The 18,673-nt window shown below is 38.9% G+C and overlaps 1 protein-coding gene across 1 annotated transcript; it reads right to left on the bottom strand.

Annotated features, from left to right (window-relative positions):
- Positions 1-8,869: 8,869 nt before the first annotated feature.
- On the bottom strand, positions 8,870-18,415 carry LOC121795092 (N-terminal acetyltransferase A complex auxiliary subunit NAA15-like). The gene is made up of 26 exons (XM_042193537.1): positions 18,230-18,415; positions 17,370-17,448; positions 16,803-16,885; positions 16,549-16,698; positions 16,001-16,116; positions 15,814-15,919; positions 15,573-15,644; positions 15,379-15,494; positions 14,725-14,857; positions 14,243-14,320; positions 14,101-14,154; positions 13,934-14,004; positions 13,385-13,439; positions 13,203-13,298; positions 12,116-12,244; positions 11,937-12,019; positions 11,614-11,844; positions 11,290-11,422; positions 11,101-11,205; positions 10,796-10,927; positions 10,451-10,507; positions 10,242-10,339; positions 10,016-10,074; positions 9,823-9,934; positions 9,639-9,739; positions 8,870-9,470 (listed from the first exon to the last, which is right to left on the bottom strand). The coding sequence occupies exons 1-26, from the start codon at positions 18,278-18,280 to the stop codon at positions 9,295-9,297; spliced, it is 2,676 nt and encodes an 891-aa protein (XP_042049471.1). The 5' UTR covers positions 18,281-18,415; the 3' UTR covers positions 8,870-9,294.
- Between the last annotated feature and the right edge of the window lie 258 nt (positions 18,416-18,673).

An 18,673-nucleotide genomic window follows, 5' to 3' on the forward strand; every position in this document is an offset into this window, starting at 1 on the left:
TCAATCAAGCCATGAAGGCTCATCATGGCTCATTCGTAACCGTCGGCGGTTACAAGCTTGTGGCAGGAGTGTGCCTTCCGTGTGTGGAGCGTGTGGATTTCTCACGTGGCAGCCTTGTAGGCTTTGACTGTGCCACGCTTGACGATGTGTCAAGTCACTAGGATTGTTGACTCAGTGGTGGTCTAAAAAGATTACTACGGGTCCAGACCCGAGCCCAAAGACCACCCAAAGACCAATTGCCAAGATCCAAGTCCAAGATCGCGGCCCGCGACCGCGACCGCGACCACGTGCTCGGGCGGGCGCGCGCGCGCGTGTGGGCTCTTTCACCCATCTTGGTCCACTATAATTATTAAGTAACATAAAGTCACTTAATTTAAGCACATTAAAAGATGTGTCACTTCTCCTATGTGGGATAATAACACTAGTTAATTATTCCCTAAGCTCAAACTCCTAGTTTTAATTAAAAGATAATCATGCCCAACTTTAATCCACTATTTCTCACTCGCCGGAAATCGGATTTGAGAAGGTGAATATACTACATTTATCTGCGTAAAATGTAGATTGACGCTATATCATTTAATTTCACAAAATTAGATGTCTCGTCACATTTATTATTTGATCAAAATCCATTGACCGGGCATATTTTATTCCATTATTTCTACAATATCCCCAAATCCATAATTATATCCTCAACATTTTAATTAATTACTTATTATCACGAGACCACAAAACATTCATAAACTCCACATTTGATTAATCATTAGCACATGTATTACAAGAATTAAAATTCAAAATTAGCTAATTAACATTTTTCGATAAATCATTGCATGTGCAGTATATTCCAGTAATAATCTCTGACTTGTAGTACAATTAAATTATTATCTCTCCTCTCTCTATATCAGCCTTGATTGTCGATCACTTAGTTATGATACTGTTTATAGCAAAATCTTGTACATTTTCACCAAAATCTTATGTTAATAGAAAACTATGAAGATTTTGGAAACAAGTTCCAACAAATTCACATATATATAAAATATTGCATAAATATTTTATTATTAGCATGTGTTAGATATCTAACACATCTTATTCGATGAAACGTTTTCCCTCAATTAATAGGTCAATAATCTTTACTTCATGTAAATATATGTGTACTAGTAGTAATATTTTTCATCAACTTGTTCGACGAGGATTGTACCACATAAAATTATATGTGCTTCATAATCCAACATGATGACCCACACGCAAATATTGAAGAACTTTTAAGAAAAAATAATAGTAAAAAATAAACTTAGCTAGATACATATATATTTGTTAAAGAATTAAGTAGAAATAATGCCCCCTCCCAACCCTACACATGTTTCCTTATGTTAAGACATGTTAATAAATTTCGAATGTGGAGTAGGGGGAGTTGTCTGAGCACCTAATTATGAGGGTTACTATTTTAGTCAGTGTTTATTTCATCACATTAATTTAGACAGCAATTAGATATGCCCCAACAAATGATCTAATTATTACTATTATTTACATACCCAAAAATGCTTAATAGATTCCGGAGAATCATTTATGGACAAAATTATCGTGATATAATCAAGAAGTGTTGGAAACGTATACTCTAGTTTACATGCATTTTTTTTATGAGACCATCCTTTATGTTATATACGTTAACTAGCTAGCTCGATCTGAGTTTGAGGGCATCAGCCATGGGGCGCCTTAAGGCGCGCTTTAAAGCCCGTCCTATGCACCGCCACGTCAGTATTTTATCCTCCTACCCTTTCACCTGCAGTGGGACGCCCTATAAGCCGTCCTAAGGGGCGCCCTAAGCATTTTCTTTTATTTGAATATTTAAATAAATACAAAAATTGGGAAAAACTTTCATTTCATTTATAAAATTAATACATTACAATACGAATTAAAAAAAATATGCAAATTCAGCGACGACCGTTACAGGCCCACACTTCTTCAATCATGCCTTTCATAAGCTGAACATGGCCTTGTTGGTTGCGCATTGAGGCCTATCTAGATAGAACCTCATTGAAGCCCGTCGGTAATCCTTGAGCGGGGGGCGCGGTCGCCGTGCTAGAGGAGCTAGATGCACCTTCATCATCGGTCCACCGTGGCATTCTAAACCGGCGGCGGAAAACAGTCGGGCCCCACTGTGGTTGCTTGGAAAAATAGTATGCAACTAGACGTTCGTGAGCTGCGGCGTGTTCGCGGAGGACAAACGTCCGACGTCGAATAGGCCTGGGGATCTGCTCCGCCGCCTCCGCCTCCGTCTCCTCGCGCTGCATTTCGGCTAAGCATTCCGCCATTGCGTCTTGAACGGCTGCATTTAAGGCTTGAGTCAAGGTCGAACTACCGCCCTCTGAGGAACTCCGGTTGTCGTCGTGGTTCATTTTGGTTTGTGAGAGATGGAGAAATATGAGAGATGCGAGAAATGTTCGTATGAAAAATAGAATGAGAAACGAGGTTTAATAAATAGACAAAATTCGAAGAAAAAAAAATAAAAACGCGTTGCATCGTCTGCGTCGCCCACAGTGGACGGACGATGGCGCGGACGATGCCATATCTTCCGCGCTTCCTCCGCGGACTATCTGTCGGGCAAGGACGACGCATCATCCATCGTCCGCGCACCCACAATGACGGACGATGGCGCGCCCGAGACATCGGGCGGCCTATCGTCCGCCCCACTGTGGGTGTCTTAACGATGGTGATCGAGAGAGGTGGGATATTGCAGAGGTTGCATATTGGCGAAAGGAAGGGAATTCGAGAGAAGTAGAGTATATTATTTCACTTGTATCTGCAATGATTTACATAGCTCTTCAATTTATAGTAATGATTTCTCCCTATCTATGGTAAGTACTAAATTGTAATCACTCTATTCTTATAGAATTATACAATTACTCAATCACTGATTTCCTGCAATCTTCTTTAATTGTGTGCATATCTCGTGTGATTGTGATTTCCTTTGACACTCCCCCTCAAGTTGAGAAACTGTATCTCCGATGCTCAACTTGCCCAAAATCTCTTTGAAGGCCTTCGGGTGGACTGCTTTGGTCAAAATGTACGCTAGTTGTTCTTCTGAACGTACGAAGGGGAACTCAATGGTACCTGCCTCAAGGTTTTCTTTAATGAAGTGTCGATCAACTTCCACGTGTTTCGTTCTGTCGTGCTGCACTGGATTCTCTGAGATGCTGATTGCTGCTTTATTGTCACAGAATAGCTGACTTTTCCGCGTTGGTGGGTAGCCAATTTCTGTTAACAGTCTCCTTAACCACATGATTTCCATTAGTCTACTCTTGATCCCTCTGAACTCGGCTTCTGCACTGGACAAGGCTACCACCTTCTGTTTCTTGCTTCTCCAAGTAACAAGATTGCCTCCAACAAAGGTGAAGTAGCCTCCTGTAGACCTTCTATCGACCGGGTTACTTGCCCAATCCGCATCGGTGTACCCGTCGACTTCTAGAGTTTCTCCTTTTGCTAGGAACACTCCATAGCCCACCGTGCCTTTCAGATATCGGATGATCCTCAAGGCGGCTTCCATGTGGTCGGCTTGTGGTTGGTGCATAAACTGACTTACTATGCCAACTGCATATGTAATGTCTGGCCGGGTGTGAGACAAGTAGATTAGTTTCCCGACTAGTCGCTGATATCGTTCACGATCTGTGAGTGCAGCCCCTTCTTCTATCTTTAAGCCGTGGTTCGTGATCATGGGAGTTTCTGCAGGCTTGCATTCCAATAAGCCTGTCTCTGCCAACAAATCTAGGACATACTTCTTTTGCCTTAATAATATTCCGCGTTTGGATCTCAACACTTCAATTCCAAGGAAGTATTTCAGTGCTCCTAGATCTTTCATTTCGAATTCCTTGAACAGATTTTCTCGTAGCCTTTGAATTTCTTCACCATCATCCCCTGTGATGATCATGTCGTCCACGTAGATAATTAGACACGTAATCTTGTCTTCCCTTTTCTTTGTGAAGAGTGTGTGATCCGACTGACTCTGTTTGAATCCTTGTTTGGACATTACCTGGCAAAATCTCCCAAACCAGACCCTTGGTGATTGTTCTAGTCCGTACAACGTCTTCCTCAAACGACATACTTGGCCTTTTCCGAATTCTGCTGCGCAACCTGGTGGTACTTCCATATAGACTTCCTTATTTTTTTCGAGTTCTCCATGGAGAAAGGTGTTGGTGACATCAAACTGGTGTAATGGTCAATCTTTACATGCTGCGACAGATAGTAAAGCGCGAACAATGTTATGTTTGGCAACTGGGGAGAAGGTTTCTTCATAGTCAATCCCATAAACTTGCGTGTATCCTTTCGCCACAAGTCTCGCCTTGTATCTCTCGATCAAACCATCTGCTCTTCTCTTAATGGTAAAGATCCATCGGCATCCAACTGGCTTCTTTCCATTAGGTAGGGTGCATTTCTCCCAAGTTTCATTCTTGATCAGGGCATCTATTTCTTTCTTCATAGCTTCTCTCTAGTGTTTGTGTTTTGATGCTTCTTCAAAGGATTGAGGGATTTCTTCTTCTTCATATAATGCTGTTTCGAAAGCTCGGGCCATTTCTGTCAATTGTCTCTGTGTGGTATTTGCTATCGCATATCGACCCTTTTTTCCCGTCCACTCCGGTGAGTATCTTCGAGGTGGGACTCCTCTCGTACTTCTGGGAGGTAGTTCATACGCTTGTTGTGTTGTCTCTTCCTCCCTGTTATCAGTATCACCCTCGACTCCATTGTCCCTATCAATATTAGTATTACCGGAAGATATACCTTCAATATGTGAATTGTGTACCTCAGGAATAATCGAAGTCGGGGTTGATTGCTGGTCGATGTCACTTTGCGCCTCGTTCCGTATTAGTAGCTGTGACGGCCCGGCGGTGTCGCTAACTTCCTCTGTTGGACCAACTTCAGGGGCAGAACTTGACTGTGGTTCCCCCCCAGAATGGTTTTTCCTAGGTGCGGGTGTAGGCAGCCAATGTAGTAGGTCACTAATCGGATGATTATCGGATGGTTGTGTCTCCCCCTGACTACTGGATTGGCTGTAAAAGTATTCTCCTTCCACAAAGTCACAGTTCATGGTAGTGTGTATCTGGCGGGTGTTTGGATCATAGCATCTATATCCTTTTTGATTTTTACCATAACCCACGAAAACACATTTGAGAGCACAGGGAGAAAATTTGTTACGTTCGTGCTTAGGGATATGTACGAATACAGTGCACCCAAAGACCCTAGGTTCCAAGGATAAGGATGATGGAAGCTCAAAGTGGGTAGAAAAAATATCTAAAGGAGTTTTAAAGTTGAGGATTCCTGTGGGCAAACGATTCATGAGGTATACTGCCGTAGCTACAGCTTCGGGCCAAAAGGATTTGGGTATTTTGGATTCTAGTAGGAGGGCTCGAGTGATTTCTAGGATATATCTATTTTTCCTTTCAGCGACTCCATTTTGCTCGGGTGTATAAGCGCAGGACGTTTGGTGGACTAAACCCTTTTCCCGCATAAATTCTTGCATTTTTGTATTGACAAATTCCCCCCCCATTATCGGACCTAAGAATTTGAATGTTCTGGTGATACTGGGCTTGAATTAGAGTGTAGAATTCAGTGAACTTGTCAAACACATCGGACTTATGTTTTAAAAAATAAATCCAAGTCATGCGAGAATAATCATCAATAAATAGAACAAAATAACGAAAACCTTGCCCCCCACTGATAGGAGCAGGGCTCCAAACGTCTGAATGTATTAAAGCAAAAGGAGTTTTCATTCTTGTGTTGTTCAATTTAAAAGTATGTCTATGGCTTTTGGCTACCAAACAAGTTTCACACTGAAAGGAATTCATAGAAGTAACTAACTTAGGAAAAAGCATTCGAAGATATCCTATGGATGGATGGCCTAACCGGCGATGCCAAAGCCAAGCCTGTCTGTCAGTTGGTCCGTGAGTCAGCATCATCGCAGCACTCTGTTGGGCTATCTCATCCACGTAATACAGTCCGTTGCGTTCAGTGCCACGCCCAACTATCGTCCCCGTCTTGATATCCTGTAACATGCAAAATTGAGGTTGCATCAGTAATTTGTAATTGAGCTCCTTTGTCACATGACTGATGGAAAGGAGCTTATGAGATAATGATGGTACAAAAAGACAGTTGGACAGGCGTAAAGTGGGGGAAATAGTGATTGTGACGGCCCCTTGGACCCGAGCCAGGTCCCCACTGGCTGTCTGAACATAGGATTTGGTGGATTTGGAGATAGTCAGAAAATCTGAGGCATCGAATGACATTGTATCTGTCGCTCCGCAATCAAATATCCAATGAGTATCTTTAGGGCCAATTTGGGACATAGAGGAACAAGCTAAGGCATCGAAGGTATTTTTACATGGTATAGTGGGTAGGTTTGTGAAATTTTTGGAATTTTCGGGTATAATTTGGAAGGGTTTTTTCATGTGGGGGTCAGTATGGGATATTTGTGATGTCTGGGGTCGGATATTTAATAATTGGGTCTTATGGGGTATAATTCGTGAAGGCCTTTTGGCTCGGGGGTCAGGGTGTAATTTCTGAGAATCTAGGGGTGATGGTTGAGAGATAATAGCGGCTCGGGGGTTAGAGGGTGGTTTCGGGTTTTTAGAGGGGTCGAAATGAGAATTTCGGGTTATAGAGTTTAGGTTTTGGTAATTTGGGCTTCTCCCACACCCACTCCAGGAGCCCTAGCCGACATGTCTCCCACTCCAGAAACCCTAGCCGCCTTCGCCGTCGCCCCCTTTCCAGTGGGGACCTCGGCCCTCGCCGCCGTCTGATCTCTGCCGGAGCCAATTCCTCCATTACCTTCTGTCCAAAGTCGTGCTACCGAGGCCATGGCTTTCTCTTCCGGTACCGCCTTTTCCCGGTCGCTGTCTCCATTGATTCCGGTTGAACTGACGCCGCCCGCCGAGGAATCGGCGTAGGTGGCTCGGTCTCCGGGTGTTATGGCCGTCGCGGCTCTGCTACTGTTCCGGTTTGTACCCCGGTTCTGTCGGGCCTTCTTCATCTCCTCCCACCACTCCTTGTTTCAGGCTGTAAGCTTGTCGGTGCAGATCGGAGATTTGGAACTGATCAGCACCACTCCCGTACGTGGTGGCCAGGCTTTCCCATAAGTCGTGAGTCATCTCGTACTAGGATACCTCATTTACGAGGCTGGCATCGATATTGCCAATTATCCAATTGAAGCAGCAATCGTCTCGTTGTTGCCATCGGTTGTAATTTAGGTCGGTTGGTGGTGGTGGGTCTGTAACTCCAGAGATGTGAGATGTCAGACCTTTTCCACCAACGGCCCGTCTCATTAGCTTTGCCCATAAGGTGTAATTGTCCCCATCGAGCTTGGTGGCGATGTGTACTTCGCCTAGTGATTCTGGATGAGATGAAGGCTCTGGGTTTGGTGGTTTTTGAGAGCCATTCAACCTCATGAATTCAGCAAATTGTTCTGCTGAGAGGGTTATTGATCGGTTGTTGTTTGAGAGATTATCAGGGTCGTCTGACATTTTGTTTGGTTCTGTTTGCAGGTTCAAAAGGTCGGGGAAGGTACCGAGACTATGATGATATTTTTCTGAGTCTCGATCCCGGGATAAACCTGCTTTGATACCATCTTAACGATGGTGATCGAGAGAGGTGGGATATTGCAGAGGTTGCATATTGGCGAAAGGAAGGGAATTCGAGAGAAGTAGAGTATATTATTTCACTTGTATCTGCAATGATTTACATAGCTCTTCAATTTATAGTAATGACTTCTCCCTATCTATGGTAAGTACTAAATTGTAATCACTCTATTCTTATAGAATTATACAATTACTCAATCACTGATTTCCTGCAATCTTCTTTAATTGTGTGCATATCTCGTGTGATTGTGATTTCCTTTGACAGGGTGCCCTAAAATGGCATCACTCCTAACCAATACTTTATTGTTGATTCGTCAACATCAGTCGATTCAAACATCCACTTAATTTCACTCAATCTTCATCTGAATTATGGCTAGATATCAGTCATGTTCTGATCTATAGGTTATTTTATATTTGCATATATGGCTATATGGCAACACTAGATAGGTAAGCAAATCATGTTCACTTACAAATGTGTGAATGACCAAACTCATGGGGCCAATCCCATGTTCCTCGTATACAAAATACAACAAATTGGGATTGAAATTGAATTCCGTTTTAGGAGATTGATATTGACATAGATATTTAAGCTGTGGAAGAAAGTTGGTTTATGTGTAACAAATTAGTCCATTGGTGAAAATATTCCACATTTATGATCAGCAATTACCGACACATCCAAATAAGATAAGAAACTTGCCTTAATTGATTTATTGGCCCATTATAATGTCATATAATGAAGATTTCCTATAAAATTTCTCATCAAACACAACTAGCTAGGGGTCATCAGAGAATCCTTTGTTAGAATAACCGAATCCAATGAAATCGAATTATTGAATTTCGTTGGGATTGGAAAAGATTTCTCTTATCCTCTAAATTGGATTTTCAGTTTAAATTAGGTTTATTTAGAACTAAAGAAATATGAAGTTGTAATTGCATTAATTTGTATAGTACAATTTGTATAGTATTACTAAAATAATATAAAAACATTTCCGGGTTTTTCAATTTTGAAATTTGAAATTTAGTTCACTTTTGTTATAAAAGTTTTGGATCACCCTAGCATATGTACACTTACATCACATTTTTTATTTTAAAATGCTACATACCTACAATAAACGCAGGACATCTTTTCCAAAAGATAAAAGACAGTTTTACCCTCCAAAAAGTGTGAAGAAAATTTATGTAAATTACTAGAATAAATTTTGCAGTCAAGCCTAACCATTACTCCAAATTTATTTCGAGACGAGACGATATTCAGACAAAATTTTAACATAAAAATAGCAATTATACATCACAATTGATGTGTCAATAAAATAAGAAAATACAACATGCTCTTAACTTAGCCAACTATTGGTGTGTTTATGATCTATGCTGAGAGACTGTAACACCACTTCTTGAAAATCCTGCTTTTTTTCTCTCTCTAAACTCATTAACCCAAGGAACCTCTTCTCCAGCACAAAGCAAGAGAAATACAAAATCTAACTGTCAAAACGAAAATGGTGAAGAGTATACACATTTGAAATATTACGCCATACCAGTAAAGTGGGCGTCGGCCTCAGTCAAAAAAGAAAAATCACTCTCAGATATAAGACGTAACCGATCACCCTTCAACATTGATTCCCTACCTCAATCATCTCTGAAAGCGGAAATCTCTGAGAAATGTTGGCTGGTGTGCAAACTATTGGATGACAAGATCCTTGAGTGAATCCAACTTCCCATTGGAAGACACGGTTGGGTTTCCATTTTCAGATGGCTTGTGACTTTGGTAATATGAGGAATTTGAGACAGCAGAGCTGCAACGGCCCTCAAAGTACGTTGAGTGGGGGAAGTACTCAGCACATCGAGCTTTCCATCCTGGAAAGAGAGTATGATTTCAGATGATGTGTTACTTGGCAATATCGTACTTTCATTCATGCAATGTTTAACACTAGACAAAAGTACACATGCAAGCAAAGCTATTTCCTTTCCAACTAACAATCATTCAATTTTATGACGAAGTGAAATGGAAGTTAAAAGACTCACTTGAAGCAGCATCGCGGGCGTCCAAAATCGATCCTAGGAGTTTGTGGACTGCAATGCAATCCTTTGGCCTCCAAACTCTGTTTGGCCCAACCGCTCCATTTCTGCGAGGAATATGTGGTATACTCAGTGTTACAAGAACATCTATTATATTAATGAGAGCTGATAAAGTTTAATAGTATCATACGATAAAGACAGGTCGCCTGATGACTCTTCTATCAAGTTAATAGCCTCTTGCTTCTTGTGTGGTTCCAAAACAAAAATCATTTCGGCTACAGCAGCTCTGTGCCTCAAGGAATCTGAAAAGTAAAAGACTCAAACAACAATACTATAGTGGACTAGTGTGTAATTAAATATCTATGAACATACAAAAGTATTACCTCTATGCTTCTCTAGGAACATAGAGTTTGCCTCGGTGAGAGATTTCTCATGCAACTGACTGAAAAAAAAAAGTAGGTAGTATTAGCACATAGAACCAACCAGATTGAATAAAGACTAAATAAAGTAAGCATATCAAAATTGAATCCTCCCCTTTTCCTGGAGAATGTAGGTGGTGGGGGGGGGGAGGAAAAACAAAGACAGTAGGGAAAAGATATTCAAGAGCACCTGAATGCTGGACGCTCAGCTTCTAGCACCCCCCAGATAAGTTTTTCTGCATCAGTTATTGGAGATGGCATGGATGACACTTTATGAAAGAACTTTATCTGTGGGACAGGAAATATAATACAAAAGTAAAAAACTAGTACAAAGCAGAAATAGTGATGTTGCTACACTTATGCATCAGTGGTGAATTAAGGTTTACTGATTAATCATACCAAACAACGATGTACATCCGGTTCATCGGCATCCAACCGCACTAGATGCTTAACTGCCTGTAAAAAATAGAATAAGGGAGTCATTCTTTAGAAAATAGAATTCGAAACGCCACAAAACAGTTCCAGAAGAATATGAGAAAAATATCATCCGTCATGAGGTTGACATTTCCCAAAAGAAAGTATCAACTTATGTTTGCCCTTCCAAAAAATCAACTGACAAAACAAAGGAAAGCTGTGGATCCATCTCCAGCTATTAATTTAGCTAAAACTTGAGGATTGGAGATAGAGAAACAACAGTAAAAGAAAATTGTATTTAATAAAGTATTAAGTTGCATAAGAACTTGCCTGCAATGCAAGTAAGATTTTCTTCTTTCTCATGTTAACTTCGAAAGAAAACAAGTGCGTTTGCAAGGAGTCAGAAGAATGCTTCTGGAGAAGTTTCAAGTACTTTGTAGCTTCCACTAAAGGATCTTCAACCTTCAAGTACAAATTAAATCATCAAATGTAGTTATATTAAAATATTCTCTTGTCTGGAAGTAAATGAAAGACAGCCTCAATAACTTAGGTGGAGAATATAAAGAATCCTCCAAGCAACAGGGTTACACTGCAAACAATAAAACCAAATGCCCAAACAGAAATGTAACAAGTACCTGCAGTAACTTCTCTCCGTGTGGATCAGGATCTACTGGCTTAACTTGCTTTTTCCCAGATTTTTGAACAGCAGTAGCATTTGATTCTTCCTTCACTTCTGCTTCCTGCAGAGTGAAACCATTTTAGTGTAAAACTATCTGAAATAAATTGTTTTATCACAATAAGATTTGATGAAAAAGTTTGTTTACTTTCTTAGCGCGGGCTTCAGCCTTCCTCTGCTTTTGCCTCAATTTCTTTTTCTGAGAAGGAGCCATCTTTGACATCTCTTCATCTTCTTCTGCAAATGACTTTGGAGGAGAATCGTACAACTTCAAGTAGCATCTGTGTATCAGATTAAATAAGTTCAGGCACAAGCAGAAAAAAAAAGAAAAAAAAAAGATACCAAATTTTGCATGCTAGCAAACAAACTTGCACCATCCGTTCCAATCAAATCCCAAGTAACGGTGATAAATTTTCTAGTATATATTCTAAAGTGGCAAATGCATCATAACTGCATCATTTAAAATCAATACCTTATCACTCCTTCAGCTGCTTTGCGAAAATAAGGATGAGAGTGAAGGCGGTCTTGAAACTTCAGCATATCAAGGTAAGGCCGAAGAGTCATTTTTCTTAAGCAGTATGAGTGGAAGTCAAACTGATCTTCTGTAATGTCGGCATAATGCTTTTCTACAGCCAGGAATTTCTTCAAGGCTCGCCCCAGGTCCCCCTGACGCAGATAACTTTCTCCAGACTGTAGTTCATACCTACATAAGATATCCATAGCAAAAATTGATCCATTAAAATATGGTATGCTTTGGTCATGTTTATTAATTAAATAACTCGACAAGATACGCACCACATGCACTGCATATCATGGAGATTACTGTGCTGCTCTCCATCTTTTGTGAATAATACCGCTGTCTTTTCGGCCAATGCTACCTGGAGTTGTAATATAACACATAAGCACAAGTACATCAACAAAAAAAATCTGATTTTAGTAACATACAGAGAGATGAGTATATAATAGCACCAAACCTGATCTGCTTGCAACATACGTTTGACACATTCACTGTTCACATAGCGATCAGCAAGATCCATGCATCTGGCTTCATCAGCCAAAGCAGCAGCTGCTACTGGATCACCAACATGCTTTAAGATCCGGCTCTGAAAGGTGAATTACCAGTAAAATATGTTTAGCTTTTGCAATAATTGATAACTGGCCCTCTTAAGATATGATGCACGAATCACAGTGGAAACATGGGACCAAAAAAATAGTTATACATATAAAAATGTAGATATTATGCCAATTTGTGAAATAAACATATAATGCATATTCAAAACTACTAAGAGCGCTGGCAAACATACATGCAGCAAATATACAAAGCAGACATTAATGCGGCTGAATGGTCTTATCAAGAGCAGGTGATTAATTAACAGATGGAAAACCTATTGAATATCAAGGAGGACTAATGGTGTTCTGATTGGGCAAGGCATCACAGCCCACAGACACAAAGTATAAGATATCCCAGCAATAATTATAATAATAAAACATTCTCGCCCAAAAATATACAGTTGAAATATAAATAAAAAAATGGAAATATTGGTAGGGAATCCAACTCAACACCAGACATAAACTTTGCCTTCTTCAGAATGTGGGGATAAGGAAAGAAAAAATCCACCTCAACTCACACCATTGCCACTCGTAGTGTGTTGATACAGTCAGCACATTTCAAAAAACCCAACAAGACTAGGGTGCACCAACTCATTGGAAAATGAATATCATCACTATCTCTTTCATTCATCATCGCAGAACCAAGAAAATATACATAATAATGATAAAGAGGATTTTACTCACTATAGCATTCTTTATTGATATCAATTATGAATTATGTGATTGAAGGATGATTTCATGGAAGAGCATTAACTATTTGATCCAAGTTGAGGTTAAGAGATAACACTTGATAAACAAGCATACGGAGCAGTAGTTGAGACTTAAGATTGCTTAGAAAAATATACACTTGGTTATCAAATCATAAATTTGCTTTAACAGATTCTTAAGAAAGTATTTCGTTAAGGGAACAAGGAGTTTGAGGAAGTCAAGAATTCCAGTATATCATATTACCTTCACTGAGTATAAATCAATGACAGTTGGAGTGTGTTCAATGGCCTCTTCAATTTTCTTGAGAGCAACATCATACTGACAGCGCCTATCATAATGCTGTACGTTGAAAAATTATTAACACAACCAAAATACCAAGCTGATAAATAGCAGGGAGCCTAGAAAAAAAAAGGCTAGCTGCAAACCTGAGCCAAATAAAACAGAATCCACATAAGTGTTGACGGAGGCTCCTTGTCCACCCTGAAGATGGCCAAATAAAATTACTACAATAAGCAAAACATCTACAAAACAGAAATATCAATAATTGAAAATTTATAGTAAAATGCAGTTTGTATCAAAATATCTTGTTATATTCATCTGATTTAACTTATATTATCTACTAGGTCAACATTCACAAGCAAAAATTGTTGAATCGTTATGTGACACAGATGAAGCTTTTGAGAACTGTCATATGAAACATATGTCAGGCACAAAATTCAGTTAACATAATTCAAACTAGCTTTTCTTCTTTTAGGTATAAGTCATGAGGCTATATTATAACCAATTAAAGCAACTAGGGTAGAAGCTGTACAAAAAAGTAAATAATGTTCAGAAATCTAGATATTTAAACCCTAGATTGATCGAACAGAAAGTAGGGGATAAAAACCCATCTGATCACAGCAGGGACTTAAATTATTGAGATATATGTGTGTATAACTGTACATATGTACAATTATAAATGTAAGTTAAATAACCTCCCAGGATATGCACCAGTTGTCTTGATGGCATTCTCCAGCTCAGTAATTAACTGCTCCAAAATATCAGCCTATACAAGAGAAGTGCAGTGACTTTATTCACTATGGAGGAGAAAATAATTCCTTAAACCTAAGAAAACAGTCATAACACCAGAAAAAAAACTAACCTTTCCAGGATGGTTGTACAGAGGAGAAAGGTCTGAAAATAGAGAAGGAACTCCCTGGATATATTTATCAAAAATTCAAAGCAGGTCATGCACTGAAATTTCATCAAAGTAGAAACTAAATATGTGGGTTAAAAATGGGTACCTTTGTCAGAAAAGGGCGGACATAATTTTCAGCAGCTGAACGGAATCTTTCATCACTCAGAAAATCAAGGGGAATTCTCTGTTCATAATAAGATCAGAAAGAAAAGTAAAGCATCAGAGGGTGTGTTGCACACAGATACATTAACAAAGGATAAAAATTATTAAGGCACGTTGTGGACAATACAAAAGCATTGGTACAGCACAATATAAAGTGAATGCATGACTAATATGCAAACATCAAGATTTTATGAAGAAATGCCCAGTGAAATAATGCATAACTCGATCGCTTAAAATATACTTGTATTGCATGAGTTGGTATAGGGTGACTTCTAGACCTGGGCATGAAAGAATGAAATAATCATTTTGAAAGTAATTATTTTTATTGCTCGGTATGAATATGACACTGCACAGTAGACAAAAAAAAAGTACTTTAGACAAAGTTGTTTATGTTCCAAGCAGAGGTGAGATAAAATAGTTCATCACCTTGACAGCAGACGACCTTGTAAGTTGCTTGCTGAGTGATGCATATAGGGATTCCAATCGGGCAATTTCATCAAAAGTATATTGACCATTTGCTGAATACAGCCCCATACACCTTTGAAGGCCTTTATGATACCTATCATTGGAAAATATCAATTTAATAGTTGTGTAGAACTTAATACATCAAATTAAAACACTACTCAATCGAATCTTCCCTATAGACAAGCTAAGCAAACTACATGTTTCAAAGAACAACCACAAAATTCTTTTAGATTAGTAGAAAAAGGACTGTCATATCACTACTTTAGTTCTTTGAAATCAAATTTTATTTTATTCCTTATAAGATTCAGGTACAACACCAAGACCAAAAGCTTGAAATCTTGATTTTCAATCACAAATTGAGGTACAGATGTTACACACCCCAATCAAAAATAGAGAGACATGCTTATTACTAAAAAAATCCTATTTCTTACCAAGGTAATAAATAACCAACCACAAGCTAAGAAACTTAAGGATGTGCTAAGGTAAAACTCCATATATTCTGAAACCAAGTTTCTTGGAAAATAAAAGGATCAATTCTCATTTCACATGCTGTAAGTAGGAACAGGATGGAAATTTCACAACTTCTAAACAAAAATAATAACACAATTCTGATACCCATAATTGTCAGGATTCTCGGATAGCAGTTTCATGTATAATTCTTCCCCTTCACTGAAACGGCCAAGCTTTTCAAGCAGAGAAGCCTCTTGCTCCTTGTAAGATAATGTATCAACCTTCACACCAAAAAACATAATTACAAAAGTCCAAAAGAAAAATTATTCATTAAAAATGGAACCTATAACCACACTCACTATCTTGTGTTCTTTCTTGTGCAACTCATCAAGAGCCCTCTCAAGCAATCCACATTCTTCCAGTAAAGAAATCTGAAAGAAAATGTTACAGAGATGAGACGATAAAATATTGCGCCATCATATAGAGGTAAAACCATAATCAGAATTAGTCAGTGAAGTGTACAATAATGTCAGCATGTGACAAGAATATAGCTATTCCTGACAATCTCACACACTACAATTAAAGCTAGTGAGTCATTACCTTGTACAAAAGCATTTCGCCATGCTCAATACGTTCATTGTCAGGAGGGTAATCATCCTCCAAAGTCCCTTCATATGCTTGAAGAATATCAACTGCCTTTGGTCCACTGATAAAAATAATAATATGTGCAAAATGAGACATAATCAGTAAACTTCAGAACAACATAATAGCATCTTAATGAACATACTTGGAGTTTAGATGCTGGGAAACAGCAAATCCAATCCAATTCATCCGATGATTTGGTTTCAAGGTGAGTAATTGTTGGCGTGTCTCGACAAAACCTTCCAAGTCACGCATTTGAGCCTGCGATGCGAAGCAGTTATGTTATGGATATAGTATAGGACATCATTAGTAAGACATGCTTATCCTAAAGTCAAAGGGGTAGAGTGTGAGATTCTAATAGGTGACAATGTAATTTCAGAATTCGGCGTACACCAACTATATATTATTACTTGTTGAGCTTAGGTCCGAGGTATGAAGACCATAAACAAAGAAAACTAGTACTCCCTCCGTCCCGCACTACTCGCACGTATTTCCTTTTTGAGCGTCCCAAGTTACTTGCACTCTTTCCATTTTTAGTAAAAAATTTCACCTACAGCCGTCATTTTTGACTTTCCTATACACTCATTCCTTAATCTCCGTGCCGAAAAGGAAATGAGCGAGTAGCTCGGGACGGAGGGAGTATAAAACATCATATGAATATCTGTCAGAGTAAGCAAGTACAAAATAACATGCCTGTAAAAGAGAAAGATCTCTGAGTATTTCAATGTTATCGGGATCAATTCTTAGTGCATTGCGGTAACACTTAATTGCTTCCCTGTATTCTCTGTCGGACCTATATAGAAGACCATAAACATGCCAGCAAACATGACTCTTAAGGTCATTCTGCAAAAATGAAAAATCAAAATTAGGGCAGTAGATAACAATAAAAAGTAAGTGAGGCAGGAGTTAATAGTAGGGCCTAGGGAGTAAGAAACTCAGGGATTAACCTTCAATCCAAGTCTGACAAGTTCATATGCCTCAGACTTGCGGTCCATGCAATTCAATGTCAGCCCTTTCATTGATAAGGTCTCTGTCATCCATAAGAGCAATCGAAGGGAAAAAAATCAGAAGAATGTAAGAAACAATCCAGTACATGATCCTGACAGACATCCAGAAATAAGATTGAAAGAGAGAATTAAAATTCTCTTCTCTACATATCCTTAAAAGGTAACATAAACATCAGGGGTACACCTGACTAGCTCTTTAATCTACTTCACATAATAAAGACAGTAGGTACGATATCATCAAAATCATATTTGCAAAATCAATCAGAATTTGAACATTGCTAAAGAAGCAAATTATACTGCAACACATGGCGAAAGAAGGTTAAAAACAGCAATAGAGATGATGAACTCGTAGCATAAGTCCTGAAGTAGAAATTTCAGCGATTATGACTCACAGCACAAATCCACTTTACAAATTTTGGGGATTAAGTCCGGTAGCGCCACAAGCAGTGCAGAAACTAACACTAAAAAGGAAAGTATATACCAAATACCAGATAAACTTTTACAAACCTCCATGATCAGGGAACTTCTTCAAGATGGCATCAGCAGCCTTTAAACCTTTTTTGTATTGTTTTGTTTCATATGATTTCTGCAAAGACAAAACACAAAACTTTCTCAACAATCACAGTACACTCTACTAACAACAAAAGCATTGTGATCACTATCGAATCAGCCTCACACATACATGAAATCAAATGACACATGCATAAGACAAATATAAATGCTCATAAAATCACCATAGTGGATGTATAAGGTTACTTATACTTAAAAGTTCAGCTTCTACAAAAACGTGACAAGTGATATAAAATAGACAGAGATTACGTGATGCCCCATTTGATTATGCTGCACCGGTTTCTAAGAACACAACCAGAGTACATGTAGCTGCCGCAAACTACCTGGAGCCAAAGACACATGTACCAGGTATATATTGGACTAAGATTAAGAATAGTTTGTTCATATGTCCCCCCCGAAAAAACAAAAACAGCAATGCAAATAAGGTATTTTTTAGCATTAACAAACTGTGATCTTGCTAATATACAATAAGACACCAAAAGGGATCAATACACATTATTTTTATTCAGTAAGGCGTCATTCTGCATGCTTAAATTTCAAAAGAAATTACACGAAATCACAAATGCAATTCCTCAAGCTCAAAATAGAATTCATAGAAACATAACTTCAACACAATTAATCGAAATTAGATAGAGCAACATCAGAAACAGCCCAGCCCAGCCACAGCTGCAGCAATCGGACAAAAAATCTAGGGTTTAACATGACGCCATATCGCAAGTCTAATTACTGAAATCAACGAATATATTTAGCTAAAGGAAAGTAAAAAGAAAGACTCTTTAAGAGTGAGAAACACTTACGACGATGAGCTTAAAGAGGTTGGCCTCTTTTGCAGGAAGCGAAGCGCCCATTGTAGCAGGTACACTGAACGCCGCTCAATAGCGCGAGATTAATTTCAAAGGTTTTCGCGAAGTTTAGAGAGATAGAGAGAGTGTGATAAATGCGTCGAGAGAGAGAGAGAGAGCGATGAGGGTGGCGTTTATCTGCTGCAACCCTACAACTGAGAAGAAAGAGTTAACACATAGTTCCAGTCAAGGGCATTTCCGTCATTCCACATCACGGGATTTTCCTTTTTTTCGTTTTTTCAATGCATCCATTCTTTAAAAAAAATCAACATATTAATTATTTATGGCTTTTATTTAATTATTATTATTATTATAAGCTCGTGGGTACTTGAAACAGATCCAAACTAAATCCTCTTTCTTGATTGTTATTGGTGGTTTGCGGCAAAAGATTTTTTTTCT

The sequence above is a fragment of the Salvia splendens genome, chromosome 3 (genome assembly GCF_004379255.2).
Source record: "Salvia splendens isolate huo1 chromosome 3, SspV2, whole genome shotgun sequence".
In the NCBI taxonomy this organism is placed as follows: domain Eukaryota; kingdom Viridiplantae; phylum Streptophyta; class Magnoliopsida; order Lamiales; family Lamiaceae; genus Salvia; species Salvia splendens.